Source organism: Brassica rapa, chromosome A04 (assembly GCF_000309985.2).
Source record: "Brassica rapa cultivar Chiifu-401-42 chromosome A04, CAAS_Brap_v3.01, whole genome shotgun sequence".
In the NCBI taxonomy this organism is placed as follows: domain Eukaryota; kingdom Viridiplantae; phylum Streptophyta; class Magnoliopsida; order Brassicales; family Brassicaceae; genus Brassica; species Brassica rapa.
Window position 1 is genome coordinate 15875356 of NC_024798.2, and position 20449 is coordinate 15895804.

Sequence of the window (20449 nt, forward strand, 5' to 3'; positions counted from 1 at the left end):
AGAACAAGTCCAAAGCCATATAGTGAAAAAAGTTTAAGATCATCTTTGTGAAAGTGTCTTGCGCATAAGATGCTCAGAAAATATAGCCAAGAAAACAAACATGTATGAGAGGATCTCCTTAGTTGAATAGTTGCCGTATGCGTGCGCTTAAAGGAAGCAGAACACATGAAACCTATACACTCTCTCACTCTACTTTGTAAATTAAACATACATTTGAATATTTGATGATCAACACAAACATAACATCCACATCTGCACAAAGATCTTTCAGTTTCGTCGAACACGTTGTGTCACAGATGTCGACTTCCTTCTTCGTTGGGTTTGGTCTCGTCTGGACCTTTGTCTTTTTAATTATCTGGGGGTTTAGAGCATCTTTATTGCGAGCAGAAAAGAATTGCTTATGGCCTGGGATCCGACCAAAAAGACAAACATCGTCGCTTTCGCATGAAAAATAAGCACCGAGCTTTCTTTGTTGCTTGTACACTATTAGTGCACTTTTCAATTATTATTTTTTTTTATTCAGACCAAAAAAAAATCTTCTTGTATTTTGGATTTTAGGTATTTTGGTTTTTTTTTTGGTAAAAATGTATTTTGGTATTTATGTTAAATTAATAAGTACAAAAGAACAAACAAAAAAAATGCATGCGTGAAAGAAAAAAAAAGAGAGTTCGCTTATATTTGTGAAGATGAATCATATAAAAAAATTAAAGTCCACCAAACACTTAAAATGTGAATTATATAGGCTTTATCGACACATGCCCAAATATCGGCTTTGTCATGCACAATATGTAATTCTTGATTTTCGTTCTTAACAATAAAGACGGACTTTTTTTCCAAAAAAAAAACAACTCTTTGGTCTAAGAAAAGACAATACGAAACTCTTTGGTCCAATAAAAAACAATATCAAGTCTTCGGAATCTACTTATCTGTCTCTCCGTCCAATAAAAGTATAAAACACAATACGAACTCTTCGGTAACGTACACTAAGCTTGGCATGCAGAACGTGAATTTAATATCTTGTTCAGTTTCTCTAATTATTCACCTTTACTTTAAACCAATCATGCACGCACACACACTCTTGTTTTACGTTTTTGTATAAGAACAAAGAGAAACAATTCACTTCTCAGGGAAACCTACCTCAAGTGTCTCCGCCATGGAACCACTTCAGAAAAACTTTTCGGATATGACCATTTCTGGAGGCGTTACGGGATCGACTAGCACACTTCATCGGAACTCATTGCCGATTCTGGATGAAGTGATTGCTGAGATATTCTCGAGGTTGTCGTCGGAGTCCATAGCGAGATGTCGTTGCGTGTGCAAGCTCTGGTCGTCAATACTTGCCCATCAAGATTTCACAGAGTCGTTCTTGACCAAATCTCGTGCTCGCCCTCAGCTTCTTTTCGCCTGCGATGCTTTCACAGGGACTTTCTTCTTCTCGTCAGCTCAGCCTGAAAATCCAAAAGAGAACTCCTATGTTGTAGCCTCCAATCATCTTGCTCGTTTCTCAATTTCAGATGAACTCTGTGGTTGTACCAATGGCTTCTTTTTGTATGTATCTAAGATGATCTGGATCCAGAACGAATTTCAACTTTATGTCCCATTGATGTGCAACCCCAGCACGGGACAGTTTTTAACCTTACCAAAGTTGAAGTCGGGGAAGAGTTGCGGAGTGGAAAACTATCTTGGATATGAACCCATTGCGAATGAACTCAAGGTATTTTCAATGGAGTTGTCGCGTGTAAACGGTGTTTTAATCTCAGTGGAGCATCAAGTTCTGACAACAGAAGCCAAGATATTGTCATGGAGGTGTGTCCAATGTTGCATACCACATTATGCTTCTCGTAAGTGGATATGCATCAGTGGTGTTATTTACTACGCAGCTTCATCCCACAGTTATTCCTTGATTTCCATGGTAGCTTGTTTTGATTTGAGGTCTGAGAAGCTCAGCTTTATCAAATTCATGGAAACTTTCAGTAAAGAAATGCATCATTCAGCTACAATAGTAAACTACAACGGCAAGTTAGGTTTGCTTATGTCGAGGGATTATGGTCTTGTTCATCGAGCAAATGCAAGTTTTGAGCTGTGGGTTCTTCAAGACGCTGCAAAACATGAGTGGTCCAAGCTTGTCTTTGTATTACCTCCTTTGTGGAAGGATGTAGTTGTGGACACCATGTGTATCTCTGGAATGGTTGGTACAAATGAAATCGTCTTCTCCCCGATTTACCAAAGAGACCCGTTCTATGTCATCTACTACAATGTCGAGAGTAAGACAATCACAAAAATTGGAATCCAAGGATTGGAAGCGTTTCAGGGTAAGAGTCTCAACATCTATCTCAACTACGTTGAGAATGTGAAGCTTCTTTAAAAAAAAAATTAAGTGAGATAAGTGTAGTATTTGTTTTGTGTGTTTCTTTTTTAAGAATCTTGAATTATATTCTTCCAGTGTTTATTCTTTGCGTGTTTATCACAAGTCAAACCTTCCAAGTAAACGTTCAAACTTCAAAGTACCTAGTCAACTAAGCTACACGCACGCCAAAGTAGATACAATGTGATGTCGCATATATACTAATCCCCCTCCTGCTGTGAGAGAATGTGGTTGAAGAGGCCAAGTTATACTGTTTTTTAGTGGCTGGTACCAACGAAATCATCTTGTCGCCATTATCCACCTGGCATTTTCTATATTTCCGACAACAACTTCTAGAGGCGAACTATCAGAGGGGTGTTCATCCAAGGAATATATGCGTTTAAGCATCGTAGAATTCACAGCTAAGTACACCCATGTAAAGGCCGTCAAGCTTTACGAAATTTTAAGGGAATTCGAAACTTGTGATTGTACAAGAATCATGGCTTCTTAGTTCATCTTTCTTGGATTTTTCTTGTTAGATAAAAAGAGTTTATATAAAAAAAATATTTTTGAGGAACAAATATATTAATATAAGAGGGATTTTTCTGGTTAGATAAATAGATAAATAGATTTTATGAAAATATCACAATCAATTATAAAGTATTGATAAGAAGAAAAAAAGGTTTGAGAAAACTAACTTTTCTGTTTTATTATTTTGTCTTTTTAAATATCTAAATAAGAAAAAAAATTGTTTTATGCGGAAACTTGTCACAATCTAACAAGCAATATGTTAGGTATATATAATGAGATGGAGAGCCTTGCCGTGGAATCAAATCCTTTGCTTTGTATCTCAAGATAAACCCTAATTTCTTCACCGGAACTAGAATATGGCGGGCTGTGAATCTCAGATCTATCACGAGCGACAACGACTACAGTTTTGCCTCTTGCACTCCCTTAACAATCTATTTCAGGTAATCCATATTTTTCAGTACTCAATTTCATCTTGCTAATGTGAATTTTAGGGTTTGAGGGTTTTGTTATTGCTCTTGTTTTGACTTAGGACAAGGACGCATTCACGCGAGAAGGCTTGGACTCAATCTCGGAGGTGCTCGGGACCGATGATCCTTGCCAAGAAACGTGGACACCTCTCTCTTTACTCCTCAAGCCTCACCACAACAGGCTCACCGGGAACTACGACGTAAACGTGATGATTGCAGCTCTTGAAGGAAAAGGCAAGAGTGTTGAGTGGCATGACAAACGTTATGGAGTTTACTCGATTAATCTTGGTGCAAATACTCTGATGGGTATCGTGTTGAACGTTCCGGTCACGCGGTACGTGGGACTTTGGAGAAGCAGGCGTTGGGTTGTGATGAGAAAAATCAATGGAGTATGGTATAATATGGATTGTGATCTTACTGTGCCACAGCCGTTTACAAGCGAAGATGAAGTCAAGGGGTTCTTGGATCAAAATCTGAGTTTAGGTGGAGAGATTTTGGTAGTGAACAATGCTTGAAGATCAACTATGTCATCATCTTGGATGTGATCTCCTGTGCCAAAGCCCTTCTATGATGAAAATGAAGTTAAAGGGTTCTTGGATCATAATTTGAATTCAGGGTCAGAGATCTTGCTAGTGAACAATGCTTAAAGATCAAGAACTTGAGTTTCATATTTCATCATAGATCATTGTTCTGGTCTCAATGCAATGTTCTCACATGTAAACGGTTACTATTCAGAGTATGATTTTTTTTTTAAAATAAATATTATTAATAAATAAAACGGCTCGAACCGGAAATTTGGTATCGATTTTGAATCAGACAAAATAACCGTTTTAAACCGCGTCCCCAACTAGATAATTATTCAGAGTATGATGTTTATTGTAAGTCATGAAACTGCCTTGTTATTTATTTGTTTTCTGAGGTTCGTGTGCCCACCATTGACCTCTCTCTTCTGTTTTTTATTAGCCTCATACTCAAGGAAGGTATCTGCGATCTATAAAGGTAAGCTTACATTGGCCTCTCCAAGAGTCAAAAGAATCTGTATGTCCACATTTATTTTATGCACACACCTGAGTGATCATCAAAGAGGAACCAACACGAAAGGTTGCTTATTAGAAAGAACCTTTCTTTCGATTAAACAAATGGTTTTATTCCCATTGTGGACCACCGTATAGATGCTTTCCATGGTGGAAATGTAGAGAAACTAGACAAAGTCTTGATCTTTTGCTTATGGGATATCAAACTTCGGCGCTAGAGATTTTGATATCTTTATATCTGTTAGTTATTACAATTCTTTTCACATAAAGTATCTAAAAATAAGTTTCAATATTGAACTTACCTACTTTATTTATTCATTTTTATATGCTTTTAGTGTCTACAGTAATCATAGCGCAAGTGTAATAATGTCATTATTGATACATTATTTAATAATCATGGCTTCTCTAGTCTCTACCTGAAGACTATCAGCCAACTATTTCAGCATCGACCTTCCTCCTCAACTCTGTTCTCATAAACTGCTCTCACTCTTTTTAGATATGTCGGCTACAGAAACAAAACGGTGCAATGCAAACACCAGACCAGTAACTTGTGGTAAGCAATCCTCATTCAACGGGTCCTATGGTAAGAGTCCGGGATGCACAACAAGCTGTGGCTTGAGGCTACCGAAGAAAACAGAAGCCACAGCAGCAAGACTAGTCAAGCTTCTCAGCTGTAAACTCGTTAAAGGGTTACGTCTAGTGGTGATGAGGAGGAAGAAGAAGAAGAGATCGCCACCATTGAAGGCTTCTTCCACAGGTAGATCTCAGCCTTCGGTCATCTCTGTCCCTAATGATACCTGTAGATCAGAGGCTATAGAAGACTGCATACAGTTCATAAACTCCTCGACCTCCTTCATAAGATCAAGTTCTGTCAGTAACCGTACATCTTAAGCTTTTAATCATACCCATAAATTTTCAAGATTCTCGTATTTTGATCACTCGTTGGCGTACGCAATAGCATATTAGAGAACTGAATGTAATATCTATATAATAGAATATATATATAGAGCAGAAGAGATCTTGTGAGCTTCGTTTATGTACAAAAAGTCATCTTTATATCTTTTGTGTTTAGCCTAAACTGAAATCAATCATATGCTTTTGTGGGAAATCAAAAAAATTCTATAGTCCTAATAGTGTTGTAGGATGTGACCAGTTGCCTATCTGCCAAGAACTCTAGCATTGTTAGACAGACCAAGTAACACTCCCTGACCACAACAATAACAACAACGTGCTAATACATTTGTTTTCGACTTAACCCTTACAGATTATCTTTGACCAATGTCTTGATGGATTAAAAGACCAGATTGCGAGATTAACGCATCAGTCTTTTGGCAACGAGGCATGCACAAAACGGCCATTGCTGGAACATGTATTTCAGCTGTGTTAATAAAACCGCTGGTCCAAGATTATCGAATGAATTACTTTTATTAAATTGCATTGAAATATTCCTTTTTCATGAAGCTCGTGGCTGCTGTAAAGACACGTGATGGTCGAATATTGGTTCAGTGAAGAAGCGGGAAGTAAACGGTTAACAGAATTATCGGAAGTCCATTGCGTCTACTAATCTAAGAATATGAGCTTAGCATCAAGCCCATAAGTGGCCCAAATAAATACAGTATGGAAATTGCAAGATTAAACTTTTGCCAAAATAGAATAATGAATTGGAGAAGAAGACTGTTAAAGGGAAAAGCAAATCTTATGAACTTTGAAGTAGGCCTATCAAAACAACAGAAATGCAATAACAATTATTTAATCATCCGTACGTTAAATAATATGTAAGGATATGAACAGTGATCAACTTTATGTGGAATAAAGGAAGAATCCAACTAATCCTCCCACTAATTGCGTTAATAAAGATGCGAAAATTATTATTTCTGGTGCGGGAATAATATTTATTTAACTTGGCCCTCACTGAAAAAAATATATAAACATCCAAATCTCCAAAACATTAATAGCCATATCCCATATTAAGTACAATAGTACATTGTCGGTTTGTTTTTTTTTTTTGGTAAACATGTTAAAATTGATTACCGTTTTCGAGTTTTTTACAGAGTTTACAGAGAATTACAAGTAGCGGAAACAACAAACTACAACACAACAACGAAAAACAGAAAGAAAAACACGGCAACTAAACCAAAGCCGAGAATCGACGAAAGAGGTGAGAGGACATCACAAAGCTACTAGGAGTGTGCGACACGCGATGCGGAGAGAAAGTGTTGAGGCAACATTGAACAACATGAGTCACAAGCTGGTAATTCATTGTCGGTTTGTTGACAAAACAATTATGTGACAACGTCTTTAGTTTTACCCCAATATAAATACGGCAGTATTCTGTTCGTTTTATAACGCAATGTTCATACGTTCTGTTTTCTATGGTTTTTTATATCATTATATGTAACTGTTTTAGAAACAAAAGTGTAAACATAACATTTCTAAAATATAACTGTTTTATGTAGTTATTAACTTTAACATTTTATCCAAAAATATGTACTTTCTAATTTATGTATTTTTGTTAGTTGATAAATATAACTTTTATATTTTTAAATAATATTTTTTAAATACTAATATACTTATAATCAAATTTTAATTTCTGTTTTAAATATGCACAAAAATCTGAAAACTATTAATTCTAAAAAGAGAGTAATTAGAACATAAATGCTAGTTTTTTTTGAAACAAACGACTAGTATTTAGAACATGAATGTTAGTTACATCATTTAAAATTTCTATGTTTGATGGGAAATTGTCACAAATAGCACATTCATAGTACCACTTTTCATGTTTACATTAATCACTTTTACCCTCACTTATAATGAAGGGTAAAAGATAATTATACCCTTATAGTTAATTAATCTAGACTTAGGTTTTAAATTTGAGAGGTGGGGTAGAATTTTTGGAATGTGAAATTTAAGATTATAATAAATATATAAATAAATACTTAAAAATATATATAAAATTTTTTAAAAAAATAGATTCAAACATAATTTTTCGTTTTTTAAAAAGAATTTTGAAAAATATAAAAAAATTCGAATTTGAAAAAAAATTTATAAAAAAGTTCGAATTTGAAAAATTATAATTCGAAAACATAAAAAAAAAGTAATTTTTTTTTACTTTTTTTTAATTTTTTATTTTTTTTTTTATTTTTTATTATTATTTTTTTCTTATTATTTTTTTATTATTTTTTTTATTTAAATAGTGATTTATTATATATATAAATAACAAGGACATAAGAGTTTTTTGCCACTTAATGAAAAATGTATTTTTGAAAATGTATTTTTACTGATGGTAAAAATGAAAAATAGTACCATGAAAGTGGTAAACATATAATTTTCCCATGTTTGATTATATATTAATAATAAAAGGAGATAATATATTTTCTTTATGATGTAAATCATGCAATCATTCACTAATATTGGCTTCTCAATATTCAGCTGTTAAGTAGTTTTTTTTATTGACATTTTCAATTATTTAAAGCATAAAACCATTTTAATTAGTAAAACTAGAGTAAAAGACTTTCATTGAGAAATTGAATCCAAGAAGTAAATGATCGAGTTGATGTCATGTCCAAAGTTATATGTACCACAAAGAATTACACAGAAAATTATATGGTACTAATTAATACTTATCTTATACAATAAAGTTGACTTGCCTCTCTCCTCCTTGCGCCACGTCAGCATAGAAGGAGAGGCAATTGCCGACACGTGTCGCCTAACCAGGCCCTCGCGTTTTTTTCCTTCGGTTCCGTCTGACTTTTAGTGTTATAGATAGCTGGGCTTTAATTTAATGGAATTGGTTTGGCCCGTACATTTGGCCCGTTAGAGAACCAAAAGTGCTTAGGGTTGGTCGTCGACTTCTTCTTCCAGAAGCAACCTCGCCGAATTCACGAAACCAAACCGTCAATCCGAACTCTGTAACGCCTCCCGATCCATAAATCATTTCTCTACTCTGAGTTTTCGTCAATTAATCCACTCCCCCATGTTAATAAAAAAAAATACCTCTTCGTTTTCCACCGTAACTGGTTCGAGCTTCCCATGTAAATGTCTCTCATTTTTTCGATGTTGAGTACAAGGCAAACGACTTCGCAAATGATTTCCAACAGCAATTATTTCCATAGCCGGGCGATGCTCTAACACCGCAGAGGTCCGTCTGCTGAGGTCCGTCTACAAATCTGTTTCATCTTGTCTTCACGTGTTTGTTTTTACAGAATATTGATGTTTTTATTTTTTTTCTTTAACAGCGCCGTCTACTTATGCAAATGATTTACAATCAATTTAATGAATAAGTTCCAAGAGATTTTTTCTTTCGTCCACAGCACCGTGTGGAAGGTGTTGTTTGAAAGGTTAGTGGAATGGTTATTTACATATTGAATTAGTTGTTAAGTGTTTTTCCGTGGACATGAGTGTTTCTTGATCCTGACTCGCCAACATGACATAGGTTGCTGATTCAATTGAGAAAGGAACAGAACATGAAGATGAGTACATGATCAGTGAAAAGGAGCTTCTCGTCAACAGGTTTAGATTCCTCTATCTCTTTCCATAACACATGCTGTTGCTGCTGCCTGCTATTTCACACATGATGAACTCACTAAGGTGTGGAAAACGATGGTAATCCCATTTTAAGAATTTCGTTGACAGTATACTAGCTTGGAGCCCTTTGCATGCAATGGCTGCAAAACAAGGTTTACCTTAAATCCTTTGATGTTGGTATTAATTAATCATCCACTTGTGATTCTGGATATTGACGTTGTTCTCCTCTCTCCTCTTTCAGGTCTACTCTATCCGTGAAGCTGCAGCAAACAACCTAAAGCGCTTTGCAGAAGAGTTTGTTCCTGAGTGGGCAATGCAACACTTGGTTCCACAGGTTTGTTCTTATTATCATCGGTATTCTTTGGGCTGCATAGATAATGTTCCATCTATTGACCTTTTTTTTTTGTTCTTTCAATGTAAACAGGTATTGGACATGGTCACAAATCCGCACTATCTACATAGGATGATGGTTCTACGAGCAATATCTCTCATGGCTCCTGTGATGGGATCTGAAATTACATGCTCTAAGTTTCTTCCTGTGGTGGCTGAGGCATCAAAAGACAGGTGATAACAATAGAGATGACTTTGCTAACTTCTTCAAGAAAACATCTTAGTTTTGACGTGTCGTGCGTATCTTTGCAGAGTTCCAAACGTCAAGTTCAATGTTGCAAAACTTCTGCAATCTCTCATCCCCATAGTCGACCAATCAGTAAGATGAGAGATTAAACATATAACACAATTGCATCGAATATATAATGCAGGTTGTTGAGCTTTGTTTGTATCAACAAAATTGTAGGTGGTGGAGAAAGCAATACTCAGTGTTTGGTGGACCTGAGCGAGGACCCTGATGTTGATGTTCGCTATTTTGCAAACCAAGCGCTTCGTTCCATTGACGATGCTGCAGCTGCACAATCCTAAATATATTTTTTCAAATGTGTTAGTGATATATATATAATCTTTAATCCTTTGTGTTCTTTGTTATTACCTGGTATGTTTGCGTAAAACACCATTTTCGATTGCTGGCTATGAACTGCATTTATATATTAGTGATATATAATCTTTTAATCCTATTATTTGTGTTGTTGCCTGCTATTTCATTGGTTTGTTAATGTAAACAACTATGAAAATAACAACTAAAGGTAATAATCACTAGATGAGGGTCCTACGTTGTTCAGAAATGTCAAACGTTTAGCTTCACTCAAATATAAATTTAATATGTATTGGGTTAACGTGTATATATTCTGAATAAGTTTTTTTCTAGAATTTCACTAATTACTTGTGTGATGGAGATCAAGAAATATATTCAAAATAATAAATATGATATTCAGGGTTTACAGAAATATCAATTTAATTTAAGCTAGATTGAACTTTGATCATAATTGCTACGTAGCATAATAACAATAAGCATGCAAGAAAAGAAAAAGAATTAAAAAAGCAATCACTTGCCCAGGTCGAGTCTTTTAATAAAAAATATATATTTACTCTCTGATCGCTTATTCAATTCATTCATTTATTGATTCATGAACAAAAAAACTATAGAGAGATTCCTGTCATTACTAATATTTTTTGTTATTTAAATACTTTAAAATACGTTGTTGTTTTACTACAAAAAAAATACAAAACATATAGATAACAAACTGGAGATATAATACTTTCCGAAATACTATATAGTCGATTAAATGAAAATTACAAAATCCTAATTATATGCTACGCTTAACTCTAAATTTTAGCAACTCCTTCTAACTTTTAAATTATAAGTTCATATAACGATTGTTATGGTACTTTACACCATAAGAATCCTTTACCACAATCAAATAATGGTTCAGTTATTAATATAGTTCAACATCGTATTTAAAAGCTACTTAAAAACACTATTAATAAAAAGAACAGCCAACTCAACAAAAAACATTTACTCGACGTAAGTGGTCCTTAAAACAAACTGATACAACAAGAAAAAAATCCCAACATATATATGACATGGCTACGACCCGTAAACCTCATAGTTTACTAGATATCAACCTTATCTTCACCGATTTTGAAAAAACTAATAGACCTCTAACTGTGGAAGAAAATACGTGCACTGTATGCTTCGAGAATTACAATTATGGAAACAACATATGCTATCTTTCTTGTGGCCATAGTTTCCATTTTTCATGGCTTCGTAGAAATATAAGTTGTCCATATGTAGAAATAGCCATCTATGATATCCCGATCACTTCGATTTAATATGAGGTTTCCTATGTTTTAATTCCCGTTGATACTTTTTTTTTTTACTTTTGCTAATAATCATAGTTCTAAAATATATTCTTTCTCACAACGTCATACACACATATTAAAATAGATCAAATGCATCCTTTCTACACTACTTCCACTAACCTCTATCAAATTAATCAAACAAATCTTCTTCAACTTATTAGATACCAAGATATACGAACCCGGCGCGTAGCGCCGGAATGCCCCTAGTTTCTAATAAAACCATGTTAACATCTCTGCCTTCTTACCTAAAGTTGGGTAAATGAATGTATGAAAACAATCATTGAATCATATGTAGATAGGAAGAAAAAAAGGCACATTAACCAAACATGTAATAAAATCATAATTAGAAGAATAATTTTTAATACGCGGAGTAACTGTGATATTGTCGTAATAGTAACAAAAACATATATGTAAATTTTCTGTTACTATTTTTTTTTTTTTTTTGATAATCTAGGTATCCGAATTTCTCACTTAGTCCGACTATCCCACCGCATCCAACCGGAACTGACGAGGAAGGTCCTGGAGACCAAACGGAAACCATGTTAAATCCGCTGTGGCCGGGACTCGAACTCGTGATGGCGGGCACCTCAGCCGAGGTTTCTTTACCACCAGCCCACGAGACCCAGTTAAACAATAGACCACGTCAAATATTTCTTTTCTGTTACTATTAACCATTGTGTGGTGAAATGTGGTTTATAAACATTTGAAGCCTTAGTTTTTTATTTATTAATGCCGGTCCCAGAGTAAGGGATGAGCAGAATGATGCAAGATCATCAAAGATGTCCCGGCTTGTCTATCGCAAGTGCTCCATAGCCCTTAGGCTTTATGACTACCACTTTTACTTATTTTATTTTTCTAAGTCCTCATTATTATTGTGTCATCAAATAATTCCTTATTTGCATGCGCTTCCAATTTAAAGGAGCTAATAATACCGACAACCTTTGCTATACATTCCATGTGGTAATTAGGTGTTCTGAAATCAAAACTAGACTTCAGATTTTAGATCTAGTTTTGGCATAATCTCAAGGTGGAAACTAAAACCGAGCCAAGCATAGGTCTTCAGTAAAGACGTCCAATTCCGTAAGACATATAGAAGAGGCTCATGTACAACTTTTGTTCTCCTCCTACTTTTGCTTACCATTTCATCGATTAGTCACAGTTAAAGTGGTATATCTCCAAAAAAGTGGTATATCTCTTACAGTCGCATGTTACATATCAGGACCGTACTTAGAACATGATTAATGGAGAAGATCCATTTAGAGTTCTTAGAGCATGATTTAAAAAATTTATGCTAAGAAACGTTTCTTATATCTTTTATTTGAGAGATATTTTTAATGTTTTTTAGTTAAAAGATAAAAGACGTATTTTTATTACACTAAAAACCTCAGCCTATAAATCTGTATTGATCATGGTCTTAGGCCATAAACAGAGGTAAGAGTGAAGAGGTAAAAATAAGCAACGCAAACTTAGGCCGTAAGAAACAATGCTTTCCAAGTGGAGGGAGACATGAAGAGCTTCTTAGACCCGCTTCCAAAAGTACATAGTTCTCTCACGTGGCCCACTTCTTCAATTATCATTCACCATTTCAATCATTCATCACTAACTCTATACTTTCACTTTTTTACATTTCTATATTTATTAGCTAACAAACAAATTATGCTTTCTTAATTTGGTGGTACAGAAATAAGAAAAAACAAGCTTTATTTGCTACCAACAATATAACGGAAGCATACGATCAATCTACATTGATCGGAAAATTTTGATGCAGTAATATAATGAATGATGTTATCATCTTAAATCAAGAGGGCTCAGTTTGAATCTGCTAATGTTTGTAACTAACGATGAATATTTTTGATTAATAAAATCGAAGAATTAGACGGAAAATAAAACAAGAGAACTCAATTTTTCTCCATGTGTTATTTCAACCGATCAATAATTTACATGCCATGTGTAAGCCTCTACTTCCGACGACTTCCATCAAAATGTTGCCGGTAAATGGTTGATTGGTTTTCTTCGTAATACCCGCAAATTATAAAATTACAGATGGTAACCGTTATTTACATTTGATAATAATGATGAAAAAGGTATCATGTTTCGTACTGTTTTTAATATCTGAAAAGTAAATAAAATTTGAGTCTCTAAAGCAGAACACGGTGCGGCAAAAACAAAGATTGATTATGACAAAACAAAAAGATGGTGATATTTACATTCTAAAATTTCAGTTAGTTTTATACTACTAATTAATATAACTTTTTTCTATTACCACTTGATATGACTTGGTCAATTTGTTTTTTTATTCTATGAAAGCCAAAACCTCAACCTATATTTTCATGTTTTGTATAATCACAGAAGCTTTGTATAATCACAGAAGCCGTAAATTAATACATACATGATACATCCCTCTATACATTAAAAGAGAAGTCATTTTAGTGATTTCTGCTGAGGTGGCACTCATATAGAGCTTCTTAGGAAAAACGTTATAATTCTATTGGCTGTTTTTTTTGAATTTTTCTTTTTCATTTATTTTAATCAATCGCTATGTAGACAAGCCCAAAACTATTGTCGATTTCGTTAAGCCCATATATAGCAAGGGGATAATAATTATCGATTTAGTTTAGCTTTGGGTACCCGTTCGGGTTCGGATCGAGTATTTCAGATTTTTGGGTATTTCGGTATAGAGGTGTAGAACCCGTTCGGGTATTTCTGTACTTCGGGTCGGGTTCGGATATTTTTAGTTCGGATTCGGTTATTTCGGATCTGGTTCGGATATTTAGATTTTGAAAATAAAAAATTAAAATTTTCATTTCTCAAGTTTCTTATATTTAAAAATATAACTTTCAGTTAACTAATTTTTTATTTTTATTAGATTGAATAGTTAATAGATTTGGACATAACATTTTAAAACTAAAAAGGCATTAATTTAGTTATTTTTTTTTTAAATTTTGGATGTAACTTTTTGTTAATTTTTTAAATAAAAAACTTGACATGCATTTTAAGTGAGTAGCAAATCATTTTTTTCGTAATTGTATGTATATCATATGAACTTAAAGTATGTGTAGTATCAATATAAATATTTTATATAAAATGAGAGATGTAAACTAAAAATATAAGGTTAATTATACATATGTTCGGTTGTCTTCGGATATCCATTCGGGTTCGGGTATTATCTGTTTGGATTCGGGTATCCAATCTCTCCTTATTCAATACCCGTTCGGGTATTTTGCTACTTCGGTTCGGATTTCAGTTCGGGTTTTTCGGATTGGGTTCGGGTGCCACTTCGGATATCGGGTAAAGTGCCCACCCCTACTAATTAGGTTGTTTGTTTTTAATAACTTACCTTTCTAAAATGGATTACTAACGCAAGTTGAAATCATTAAATATGCAAATAACTTATTGACAAAATTTGTTTTTAATAACTTACATTTCTAATATAGATTACTTGCGCAAGTTGAAATCATTAAATATGCAAATCACTTATTCACAATATGGATTACTTGCGCAAGTTGAAATCATTAAATTTTATCGATTTAGATTACCCTTTGGCAAGATTTAGAATTAAGACAAATATTAAAAATTTTCCTTATTATTCAAACGGTAAACTTGCGCATGTTGATATCATATTTATTATATTGCTTACAAAATATTTTAATGTTTCTAATTAGGTTGTTTGTTTTTAATAACTTACCTTTCTAATATGGATTACTTGCGCAAGTTAAAATCATATCATATGCAAATCATTTTTTGACAATACACATTTAATATCTTTCTTTAAACGATTTTATTATTTATTGTGCAAAATATTAAAATTATTAATATGAGAATAAATCGACTGTATATATATAGGAGACACCCAAGGTCTTAAAATACAAACATTTTCTTTTCATTCTTTAAAGTATTATTCACAAATCTCTCATCTCATACTATTAAGGTATTACGACAATGTTGCTTGTGTGCTAAGAAAAATGTGTTTAGACGCAAAGGCTCCTCATCTTTAGAACCCTGAACTCAACACTTTGTGTCTTGTCTCCAAAAAGCATGTCTGGTCTATCTTTTCCATGTGTTGAATACTGGTAACGATAATATGGTTTTCCTTTTTTTATATGTAGACCAGGTCATGAGAGTGATAGTGATCCAGAAAACCTTGAATGAACATGCTGAGAAGCTTCGCCAAGTTAAAGCAGTTCTTGAAGAGATTCTTTAGTACTTTCTCTCTCTCTTTGTTGAATATTGTCCGGGAAAGTATTACATAGTATCATTTAGTAATAATATCTTATATCATTTTTTTTTGTTGAATATACTATCTTATAAGTAAGCTAGCATTATGCATTTTTTATTTAATTCATAAGGTCATTTTCTCACAGCAGAGAACCTTTTGGAATGGCGCAGGGAGGAAATTTCTCAGGGATATACAGGAAGATTCAATTGAAGCCGCTGAAGTTGAAAGGTGAAAGCGAAGAATAAAGACCTGTAGAGGCCCTTATGATTCTTAAATACGGCGGTGTTAGCTCACGCTGGTAGAAAACATGTGTTTACATACTCTATCATTTAATTTGTCATTGTTATATATATATATATATGTTTTCCAAATATGGAAGAATTGTTTAACTTACTAACGTTTAACATCGCTTGCCATATAATCTAACGAATATTACAAATAACAATTTATGGAAACTATTCTCGAAATTATTGAAAGACTAATAATGTTTTATTTATTACATTTAATATTTATAACCTATAAAATAAAATGAACGAAATTTTATATAAGATAATTATAATAGTTTTATCCTCTACTTGATGAACTGTGTTCGAATATAATTATATAATAACTATTTTAAATATTACAAAATCCAAAAATGTTTATTAATATTATTTTTAAATTATTTATCGTTGTTTAAAAAATAAATTTATCATAATTTTAAAATAATTTATAAAATGCTTACAAAATGCAAGACAAAGTTGTACTTTCAAGAGTTAAGTCGAGATCTGGATTAAAAATCCTAATAACTGGTAAAGAAGGGAAGCCGAAGACAAAAACATTGAATGTTGTCTACAAACAAATTTTTCAGAATATTCCGTAGTCACGGTACGTAATTTTAATCTACTTTTTTCAAATACAAATTTTAAAATATATAAACTGTTACAATTATTTATTTTTTGTATTTGCCAGATGGGTTGTGATGAGTTAGGAGACCGATGACGGTATGTCAATTTAATATTATTTCATGTTCAACAAAATTTCAAAATTTATAAATATATCAAATAATGTTAACCCGTCAAATTGCTTACAAAATTTATTTAATTTTTTGCACGTTTCTAATTGAATTTGCTTTTTGTTATCGAGAAATGTACTTCATAATTTATATTATTTATGGATAATATTTTGATTTTTTTTATATTTTCTTTTAATATGTCTACATAAATGTTTGTTTATTATTTATAGAAAAATAATATTATTCACCTAAATAAAGAATTACGACACATATACAATCCTGTTATACATTAAAAGAGAAGTCATTTTAGTGATTTCTGCTGACATAGCATTAATATAGAGCTTCTCAGAAAAATTGTTATAATTCTATTGGTCGATTTTTTTGAATTTTATTTTTCATTTATTTTAATCAATCGCTTATGTAGACAAGCCCAAAAATATTGTTGATTTCGTTAAGCCCATATATAGCTAGGGGATAATAATTATCGATTTAGTTTAGCATTGGGTAAGATTTAGAACTAAGACAAATATTAAAAACTTTCCTTATTATTCAAACAGTAAACTTGCGCATGTTGATATCATATTAATTACATTTGCTTAGAAAATATTATAATGTTTCTAATTAGTAGGGGTAGGCATTCGGGTACCCGTTCGGGTTCGGGTCGGGTATTTTGGATTTTCGAGTATTTCGGTATAGAGGTGTAGAACCCGTTCGGGTATTTCTGTACTTCGGGTCGGGTTCGGGTATTTTTAGTTCGGATTCGGTTATTTCAGATCGGGTTCGGATATTTAGATTTTGAAAAAAAAAATTAAAATTTTCATTTCTCAAGTTTCTTATATTTAAAAATAGAGAAATTGCACTCTCTGCCCATAGCTTTAGGCGTAATTAGGTAACTACCATTATGTACTATTAAGTACTGTTCAGCGAAATAGAAATACAATTATGCCCCTATCAAATGAATCCTTGCTGTACGATCTAAAAGATTATGCAATCCATAGGTGAAGATATTATAAGATTTGTGTATCCTAATCCATATCCTCTTGTCACAAGAATTCAATCTTCAAAAATATTTTCTTTTACAGATCTTGCTTTCAAATTCGAAATCATGTGGATGGTTTTTATCCATATTCAATCCTTTTTAAATTCAGTTTCTAAATATTTCTTATTTTCAGTGCGTCTGTGTAAAGTGGCTTCGGATCCAAATGGAAAATTTAACAGAGGTGGAACCTTCGCTTGCAATACCGGAGAGGATGTTTGCATTTGGCGAGGAACCCGTTGGTGTGAGAGTCACCCCTTACCACAAACCGTTTGCAATCAATAAGATACTCAGTGCTCTGGAAGATGATGAAGTCGATGTTCTGCGGCGTCCCCGCTAGGAAAGCTTGTAGAGACTGCAGAGAAACCAACATTCTCTGAACGTTTTGGCAGATATATTATATCACTTGTATTTGGCAGAGAAACCGTTTTTCCTCCTTCACTTGTATCTGCTTACCATTGTGAAAGTTAACCAAGTAATGGCATTTGGGTTGATTAAATCCAAATGATTTTGGGTTTAGATTTAAACCATTTAGGAATTAGATATGAAGGATTGTGCGTTTAATCTCTACTGCTATTTACAGTTATTGTTTTGGCCAACAGTCATTTTTTTAACATTGTAAAAGTGAACAGTGCAAAGGCATTTGGGTTGATTGATACAGAAGGGTTTAGGGTTTAGATTTGAACCATTTAGGGAGTAGATAGGAAGGGTTGGGCGTTTAATCTGTAGTGAATTTGGTTAATGGTTTTCAGTTAGTAATTGGGAAGGTTATTTAAAAAAAACAATAAGATATGTAATTGCCCTGATATTATTATTGGTAACCGGTTAGATAACTTTGAAAATAGGGATATAAATACCAGTTGACCAGATATAATTATAAGTAACCGGTTAGAAGAATTTAAATACGGTTATTGTTGTGGTCAACTGGTTTTTACTTACCAGCATGAAAGGAAACCATGTGAAGCCATTTGGGTTGATTGAGCCTGAAGAGTTTTGGGTTTAGATTTGAACCATTTAGGGATTAGATATGAAAGGTTTGGCGTTTAATCTGTATTGATTTTGGTTAATGGTTTTGTGTTAGTAAGTTAAATGGTAGCAATTTTTTTTGGATCCACATATCTTATTGCCCTGATATGATTATACGTAACCGGTTAGATAGCAAAATACGGATATAAATAACTGTTGACCAGATATAATTATTTGTAACTGGTTAGAAAACTTAAAATACGGTTATTTTCTGGTAAACTGGTATGTAATTACCATTGTCAAAGGAAACCGTATAAAGGCATTTGGGTTGATTGAAACCAAAGGGTTTAGGGTAAAGATTTGAACCATTTATGGATCTGAGAATGACTCTCTGGTTACTTGATTTTATAAAGTCGAAGAGAAAGAAGCTTAAGCCTCTCTCCTGCTTATATTTTTTTGTATGTAAAGTCGGCAAATCTTAAGCGTGGATACGTTATTTAATGCGTCGATTTGCTCAGAAAATATATGGTCCAGATTTAAGTTTGCCCAGAAAATCTAAAAAAAATATTTACCAAATCTATTGCAAATCTACGAAATACAGCCTAAGATCCTAGAGGGCTATAACAAAACTCATCTATCAGATTTGCAAAAGGGCAGATATGTATATTTACTCCACTTCAATTCACTATTTGGCATTCTCATGGCATATACCTAATTTGACCATTCTTTTTGGATTTTCGGCCAATTGACTCTTAAAAATATAACTTTCAGTTAACTAATTTTTTATTTTTAATAGATTGAATGGTTAATAGATTTAGACATAAAAAATAAAACTAGAAAGACATTAATTTAGTTATTTTAAAAAAAAAATTTATATAATTTTTTGTTAATTTTTTAAATAAAAAACTTGACATGCATTTTCGGATCGGGTTCGGATGCCACTTCGGATATCGGGTAAAGTGCCCACCCCTACTAATTAGGTTGTTTGTTTTTAATAACTTACCTTTCTAATATGGATTACTTGCGCAAGTTGAAATCATTAAATATGTAAATAACTTATTGATAAATTTTGTTTTTAATAACTTACCTTTCTAATATGGATTACTTGCCCAAATTGAAGTCATTAAATATGCAAATCACTTATTCACAATATGGATTACTTGCGCAAGTTGAAATCATTAAATATTATCGATTTAGTTTACCCTTGGGCAAGATTTAGAATTAAGACAAATATTAAAAACTTTCTTTATTTTTCAAACAGTAAATTTACGCATGTTGATATCATATTTATTACATTGCTTACAAAATATTTTAATGTTTCTAATTAGGTTGTTTGTTTTTAATAACTTACCTTTCTAATATAGATTACTTGCGCAAGTTAAAATCATATCATATGAAAATAATTTTTTGACAATACACATTTAATTTATTTTCTTTAAACGATTTCATTATTTATTGTACAAAATATTGTGCGTCATTAATATGAGAAATAAATTGACTGTATATATATATGAGACACCCAAGGTCTTAAAATACAAACATTCTCTTTTCATTCTTTAAAGTATTATTCACAAATCTCTCATCTCATACTATTAAGGTATTACGACGATGCTACTTGTGTACTAAGAAAAATGTGTTTAGACGCAAAGGCTTCTCATCTTTCATCGACTCTGCCACCCACTTTGCCTTGGAAGTATTATATGCTTCTTGATGAATCGACTCTGTCTCCCACTTTACCTTGGAAGTACTATAGAAAGATTAATAATGTTTTATTTATTACTTTTAATATTTATAAACTATAAAATACAATGAACGAAATTTTATATAAGATAATAATAATAGTTTTATACTCTACTTGATGAATTATGTTAGAATATAATTATATAATAACTATTTTAAATATTACAAAATCCAAAAATGTTTATTAAAATTATTTTTAAATTATTTATCATTGTTTAAAGAATAAATTTATCATAATTTTAAAATAATTTATAAAATGCTTACAAAATGCAAGGCAAAGTTTCACTTTCAAGAGTTAAGTCGAGATCTGGATTAAAAATCCTAATAACTGGTAAAGAAGG

General features: G+C 32.7%; 4 protein-coding genes across 5 annotated transcripts; all 4 read left to right on the top strand.

Annotated features, from left to right (window-relative positions):
• Positions 1 to 197: 197 nt before the first annotated feature.
• LOC103864978 (putative F-box protein At2g19630) lies at positions 198 to 19288 on the top strand. Its single transcript, XM_009142763.3, has 2 exons — positions 198 to 2208; positions 18361 to 19288. The coding sequence occupies exons 1-2, from the start codon at positions 1154 to 1156 to the stop codon at positions 18362 to 18364; spliced, it is 1059 nt and encodes a 352-aa protein (XP_009141011.2). The 5' UTR covers positions 198 to 1153; the 3' UTR covers positions 18365 to 19288.
• Positions 3181 to 3903, top strand: LOC103864979 (josephin-like protein). The gene is made up of 2 exons (XM_009142764.3): positions 3181 to 3315; positions 3405 to 3903. Exons 1-2 carry the CDS (start codon positions 3232 to 3234, stop codon positions 3855 to 3857), a joined length of 537 nt encoding a protein of 178 aa, XP_009141012.1. The 5' UTR covers positions 3181 to 3231; the 3' UTR covers positions 3858 to 3903.
• LOC103864980 (josephin-like protein) lies at positions 4815 to 6471 on the top strand. The gene has a single exon (XM_033289287.1). The coding sequence runs from the start codon at positions 4875 to 4877 to the stop codon at positions 5265 to 5267; it is 393 nt and encodes a 130-aa protein (XP_033145178.1). The 5' UTR covers positions 4815 to 4874; the 3' UTR covers positions 5268 to 6471.
• LOC103864981 (serine/threonine-protein phosphatase 2A 65 kDa regulatory subunit A alpha isoform) lies at positions 8007 to 10301 on the top strand. Of its 2 annotated transcripts, XM_033289290.1 has the most exons (7): positions 8007 to 8528; positions 8612 to 8785; positions 8860 to 9052; positions 9142 to 9234; positions 9325 to 9464; positions 9543 to 9609; positions 9697 to 10301. In XM_033289290.1, the coding sequence occupies exons 3-7, from the start codon at positions 9032 to 9034 to the stop codon at positions 9733 to 9735; spliced, it is 360 nt and encodes a 119-aa protein (XP_033145181.1). In that variant the 5' UTR covers positions 8007 to 8528; positions 8612 to 8785; positions 8860 to 9031; the 3' UTR covers positions 9736 to 10301. The 2 variants fall into 2 exon arrangements, with proteins under 2 accessions (XP_033145181.1, XP_033145182.1); XM_033289291.1 differs by lacking the exons at positions 8007 to 8528; positions 8612 to 8785 and having other exon boundaries at positions 8808 to 8885; positions 9009 to 9052.
• Positions 19289 to 20449: the final 1161 nt, after the last annotated feature.

Bases quoted from the DNA above. Each gene is read 5' to 3' on its own strand.
- LOC103864978 (XM_009142763.3), top strand. From the start codon at position 1,154: ATGGAACCACTTCAGAAAAACTTTTCGGATATGACCATTTCTGGAGGC.
- LOC103864979 (XM_009142764.3), top strand. From the start codon at position 3,232: ATGGCGGGCTGTGAATCTCAGATCTATCACGAGCGACAACGACTACAG. The intron at 3,316-3,404 runs GTAATCCATATT...GTTTTGACTTAG, and splicing joins CCCTTAACAATCTATTTCAG to GACAAGGACGCATTCACGCG.
- LOC103864980 (XM_033289287.1), top strand. From the start codon at position 4,875: ATGTCGGCTACAGAAACAAAACGGTGCAATGCAAACACCAGACCAGTA.
- LOC103864981 (XM_033289290.1), top strand. From the start codon at position 9,032: ATGCAATGGCTGCAAAACAAG. The intron at 9,235-9,324 runs GTTTGTTCTTAT...CAATGTAAACAG, and splicing joins TGCAACACTTGGTTCCACAG to GTATTGGACATGGTCACAAA. The intron at 9,610-9,696 runs GTAAGATGAGAG...ACAAAATTGTAG, and splicing joins TCCCCATAGTCGACCAATCA to GTGGTGGAGAAAGCAATACT.